Source organism: Gracilinanus agilis, chromosome 1 (assembly GCF_016433145.1).
Source record: "Gracilinanus agilis isolate LMUSP501 chromosome 1, AgileGrace, whole genome shotgun sequence".
Taxonomy (NCBI): domain Eukaryota; kingdom Metazoa; phylum Chordata; class Mammalia; order Didelphimorphia; family Didelphidae; genus Gracilinanus; species Gracilinanus agilis.
The window spans coordinates 21,587,455-21,593,213 of NC_058130.1; the positions used below are offsets into that span (position 1 = coordinate 21,587,455).

Below are 5,759 nucleotides of genomic sequence, written 5' to 3' on the forward strand. Positions count from 1 at the left end.
TTTCTCTCTCTTTCTTTCTTTCTCCCCTCTCCATATCTATCCATCTATGTATGTATGTGCAGAATTGTTTGCATCTTGTTTCTCCTTTTAGAATGTGAGCTCCTTGAGGCCAGACATCATGTTTTCACCTTGTTTTGCATCCTCAGTGCTTAGTGTAGTGCATACTATACTCTTAATGAATGCTTGTTGACTGACTCACATTTATAGAGATTTGGGTTTTTTTAAGCACATTATATGCATTATCTCATCTGATCCTCACAGCAGTCCTGGAATGGGAATGTTGGTGCTTTCCTTATCCCCATTTCACAGATGAGGCACCCAGAAGGAGGACGGAGAGAGGCGAGAATAAGTATTTGAAAGACATTAAACACCAGGCACCATGCTAAGTGCTTTTTCACAAATATTATCTCATTTGAGCTTCACAACAAACCTAGAAGCTAGGAGCTGTTGTTATCCCCCTTTTGCCATTGAGGAAACTGAGGCAAACAGAAGGTAAGTGATTTGCCTGGGTTCACACAGGTCAGATTTGAATTCAGGTCTTCTTGGCTCCTGGCTCAGTGCTCTATCCATTGTGCCACCTTCCTTTGTCTCTTGAGTCCCTGCTAATTCATCGTGTGGCCTATCTGACATCACCAACCCCTCTCTGGCTTCTTCAGTGGCTTCAGACCAACTGTACGAATCTGGGCATCCATCTAAGCAGAGGCTGGACACTGACCGTGGGTGCCCCCTTGATCATGGTCCCCTAGGATCGATGGCCTCCAACCTCTCCCTATGTGGGGGCTACCTGAAACGTGCCCGAGATCAGAGCTATTGTGCCTAGAGGCCCAGAAAAGTTTACAAAGCACTTTACTTAGATTATTGTGTTTGATCTTTACAGCTGTCTCCCGAGGTAGGTGCTATTATTATCCCCATTTTACAGAGGAGGAAACTGAGGCAGAAAGAAGTTAGTTGACTTGCCCTGGATGATACAACTAGTGAATTGTGTCTGAGCTAAGATTAGAACTCAGGTTTCTTGACTCCCAGTCCAGCACACTATCCACTGTACTACCCAGCTAAGAGACAGAAAAAAAAAAGAAGAAAAAAGGCCTGGATCGCCCCCCTAATCATGACAATAATTACATATTTATGCAGGACTTGAAGGTTTGCAAAGAGCATTACCTAGTTAGTGTATCTCATTGGATCCTTCTTTTGGGATCCATATTTTTACAGATGTGGAAACTGAGGCTCAGGCAGTTTAAAGTCACTTGCTTGAGATCCCTGACCGAGTCCTCAGAGACATCCCTTTTACCCATCGTTATGTCTCTCCCCCGCAATCGAAAGCTGCCATATTTGGAGGGAGCCGTCATCCTGAGGCCAAACTTAGTACCCGACCAAAGAAAAGGATTTAGAGATCCGCAGCCCCCCCCCAACACTTCCCTTTACAGAGGAGGAGATTGATGGAGAGCCGAGAAATGTCTCGCCCAAAGGGCCGGGTTCGAGGACTTGGCAGCGTCGCTTGCTGCCGGTTCCAAAGATGCTAACGGGTTGGGGCTTCCTACCTTTTTTCCATGAGTCGCTCCCATGGCAGGGGGGCTGCCCCGCACAGGCACTGGTCGGCCCCCCAGGCTTCTCCTTCTGGCCCTGTGTGGGAGGAAGGAAGCTCTGGACAGGGCCTCTTGCTGGACGCAGCCTGGGTCCACCGGAGCCTCGGGGAAGCGGAGGCTGCATCCACGGCCAGCAGAACCCAGGCCCAGGGCCGGCTGGCGGTTGGCCCTGATCCCCCGGCGCCGGGCGCTCACAGGAGACGGGCGGCCACTTCCCCTTTGACCGAGATGCCCGTCGAACACAAGCTCATCGTCCTCCCGTCGGTGCCGCCTCCCGGTGGGGCTCAGCCTCGGCTCAGCCCAGAAACAGCTTTCCGGGATGCTCTGACCCCTAAGCCCATCTCCTGCCCTGCGAAGGGGCTTAGAATAATTGCTCTTGACAAAGCAGGATGCCAGAACGGCCGGGCCAGCCCGAGAAGAAATCCCACAAGTGGCCTCGGACCCTGAGCCGTCTCTGGCCTCAGGAATGTCCTGGCTCAGGCCCAACAGGACATTCCTCGGAGGGGGCGGGCCGTGGCACCGCTAGCCCTTGGCCTCTTGGGCTTGTTTCTCTGCTGCTAGAAAAAGCCAGGAAGGGACACCTGTGGGAAAGCCGTGAGCCAGGAGCCGGCGGGCTCGGGCTCTTGGCCGGGGACCTCGGAGGCCGGCCGGCCGACAGAGCGGCAGCCCTTGGACTCATGGGCAGCCTTGTGGCTGCCCAGCAGACATCACTCGGAACAATACAGTTACATAACATGCTGGGGGTGGGGGGGCTCCCCGCAGGGCACCAGCTCTCTTGGGAGGAGGACAGGAGGAGGAGGGAGTGTTTAAGGCAGCCTGGGCAGCCCCGGCCGCTCAGGAATGCAAGACCCAGTCAAGAAGGCCTCATTAATAATGGATCCTTTAAGACCATCCAGGGCCCGAGTTCTCAGAGTGTCGAAACCTAATGCATCCCTAATCATTAATTCAGAGGGCCATGGGGGCGGGGCGCCGAGGCCCAAAAGGACAAGATTCCTTCCCCATAAATCCCTTCTGTTCAGAGCTGCCAAGTCCTGGGCCTGCCCGCCCTTGGCACCCCCGAAGCCACCAGCGGTCCGAGCGGTCCGCCGGCCACTTTCTGAATGGGCTCGTGGCCCAACCCTGCTCTCATTCTCCTCTCCCTCATTCCCTTAACCCTGCCTTCCCTGGCCCCGACGTGTCTGCTGCTGGTCCCCCTCCTCTGTTTTCTTCCACATTCACTGAAGCAGAAAGCCCAGTGATCCAGAGGGTTACAGGGAGGGATCACCTAATCCAGGGGTTCCCAAACTTCTTTGGCCTCCCGCCCCCTTTCCAGAAATATATTACTTCACCCCCTGGAAATTTTTTTTTAATTTTAATAGCAATTAATAGGTAAGATAAATGCACCTGTGGCCATCACTGTCTCCCTGGATCACTGGGCGGTGGCGCCCACTTTGGGAATCACCGATTTAGTTCAACCTTTTATTTTACAGATGAGGAAACTGAGGCACAGGGCTATGGGAAGTGTCTTGTTTAAGTAGGCAGCCCAGGTAGGATTCGAACCTAGGTCCTCTGCACACCCCCACCCCAGAGGCAGGCTCTTTCCCCTGTACCAGGATGTCTCCTCCAGATGGGTTCTCCCTCCTGAAATGCTCATTGCACTGGGGTTATGGAAATGGAGATTCTAGTCTTGGCCCTGCCACTGACTTTGGGGCGCTCTGCTGAACTTTTCTAAGACTCGGGGCTCTCACTTTCTAAAATAAATAAAATAAATGTCTAAAATAGAATTCATCGGGAGGGATGGCCTCTAAGACCCGGTGGTATTCTGAGATGCTCTCAGGAGTTAGTACGATGTGTGGACTTAGCCAGAGTTGGAGGAGGAGGGGGAAGAAGGGATCATTGGATTAGGAAGAGGCGACCGGAGGAGGACAGGAAAAATCTGAGGACTCTGACCTGGGCTCCCCTTAGGAAACAGAGGTTTTCAGAATCACTTCTGGGCCTTTGATTGCATTATTGTGAGGACTTCTGGTAGGGAGACTTTTGCAAAACCAGCTGTCCCAGCGACCTGTTGGCTTGAAGTCTTATAGAACTGACCAGGGTCCTGACAGGTTGCCCATGAAAACACAGCCAGTATGTGGCAGAGTCAGGATTTGAACTCAGGTCTTTCTTCTTCTTGAGATGGCCTGCCAGCCATGGTACTGGCCTGCCTCTGAATCAATACAATACATGCTAGTAAATATTAAATGCTCACTAGGTGTAAGGCCTGGGAAACAAAGTCAGAAGAGAGTCATAGAGCTCTAGCGCTGGATGGAATCTTGGAGGTGACTGGACCATTCTGATGTCCCCATTTTACAGATGAGGAAAGTGAAGCCCAAGGAGGTTGTGAGCATCTGAGGCAAGATTGGATCAGAGTCTTGAGTCTTTCACCCTCATCACACTGCCCTCTGGGTGATGTTGCATTACTTTAAGTTGTGTTTTGACTTGATTTCAGTCAATCTCAATCAACAAGCATCCATGAAGTCCCTACTGTGTGCCAGGCACCATGCTACTAAGTGAAGGATTGGGTAGGATTAGGGCCTGGACATGCAGTTTCACTGGCATAGGGAACTCTTGGGGAAGAAATGCCTTCTGGTGATGGAGATTGAAAGCTTCTCTGTTACTCACATGATATTCAGTCAACAAACTCACTTACACTCGCTTTGTAAGCTCTGGGAATTCAAAGAAAGGCCTTCCCCAAAAGCCATCTGTTCTCAAGGAGTTCACAATCCAATGGAATGAAAATCTCCCAGAATTACAGAATCCTAGAGTGGGAGGAAACCTCAGGGGTCCAGCAGCAGCCCATTCACGGGGCTTCAGCCTAGCATTTAGCTCGACAGGATCTGACGTTGCCAAAGACTGAGGCTGAGCGATAACTTGAAGAATAAACAAGCTGCCCTGAAAATAACCAGATTAGACGTTCCGTGGTGCCAAGCTGAATTTGAAGAAGCCTGGGTGTGACGAAGCCGGGTGGCAGGATTTTCTCCACTTGGACGTAACGTAGAGCCCTCAGTTTCTCACTCTGGAGCAAAGAGAATTTTCTCCTTGGAGGATTTGGCTGAGGACTTTATGCTTTGAAGGACTTGCAAAGTCTGTTGAAGAAGAGTATGTGCCAGCGTCCTAAGGACACCCTTTTAAAGACGAGGCTCCTTTATCCCATTTTTGTGGGAGAAGAAGTTAGAGAACCTCTTCAAAGGCTCAGAGATTTCAAGCTGGTAGGGATTTCAGATCCCTCATTCCATGAACGAAGAAACTGAGGCACAGAGAGTTTATATGCGAGGTCACCTATCCTTTAAGTGTCTGAGACAAGTGGGCAGTCAACTAGTATCTACTAAACACCTACCACATGCAGGTGGTAGGCCAAGTATTAGGTAGGATTTGAATCCTGAACTTCTTGACTCTACGCTGCCATGAGTGTCTTACGCCAAAGGGGAAAAGGGATAGCAGGAGAGAGGGGAGAACTGAAACTCCTGCTTACAAAAAGCCCTCCTCCCTTTGCAACCCTCCCCTCTTCCCACTTCAACTGATGATGATTCATTTTGGGCACAAGCTTCTGTTTTCCTTGAATGCTAATGCTAATGAGAATGGTGATGATTATGATGATGTCTCAGCAGTAGTCATAAAAATGCCATATGGTGATGGGGAAGATCAAAGCCCTTTGCAGATCCCCTTTAATGGTGGCCTTGGCCTCAACTGGGGGGAGGAAGAGGGATTTTTAAAAAAATATTTGCATTTATAAACTACTTGGACTCTGAGTTTGAGAGACGTCTAGAATCTGACCTAGAGTCCTGAGCACCGTAGATTCAAGAGTTGAAAGGGACCTTAGAGAACACATAGTCCAAGCCTATCATTTTATAGCTAAGGAAGCTAAAGCCCAGAGAAGTGAATAATAATAAAAGCTAGCATTTAGATAGGGCTCTACTAATTATCTTATTTTATCCTCTTGACAATCCTGGGAGGTAGGTGCCAAAATGATCTCCCTTTTACAGATGAGGAAACAGAGGCAGGCAAAGGTGAAGTGCTTCTAAGAATCACACTGAGGATGAAATTGGACTTGGGTCTTCCTGACTCCAGATCTAGCTCTCTAACCACTGTGCCATCTCAATGCCTCCAAAATGGATCAACTTGTCCAAGGTCATGTAGGCAATAAGCAGAATTGACAGA

The 5,759-nt window shown here is 49.9% G+C and overlaps 1 protein-coding gene across 1 annotated transcript in view; it reads right to left on the reverse strand.

Annotated features, from left to right (window-relative positions):
* The window catches only part of FAM107A (family with sequence similarity 107 member A), a 120,860-nt gene extending 119,279 nt beyond the window's left edge, over positions 1–1,581 (reverse strand). Inside the window, exon 1 of the mRNA XM_044656806.1 lies at positions 1,539–1,581. Coding sequence (XP_044512741.1) covers positions 1,539–1,562 — 24 coding nt within the window. The 5' untranslated portion in view covers positions 1,563–1,581. The remainder of the gene's footprint in view (positions 1–1,538) is intronic.
* Between the last annotated feature and the right edge of the window lie 4,178 nt (positions 1,582–5,759).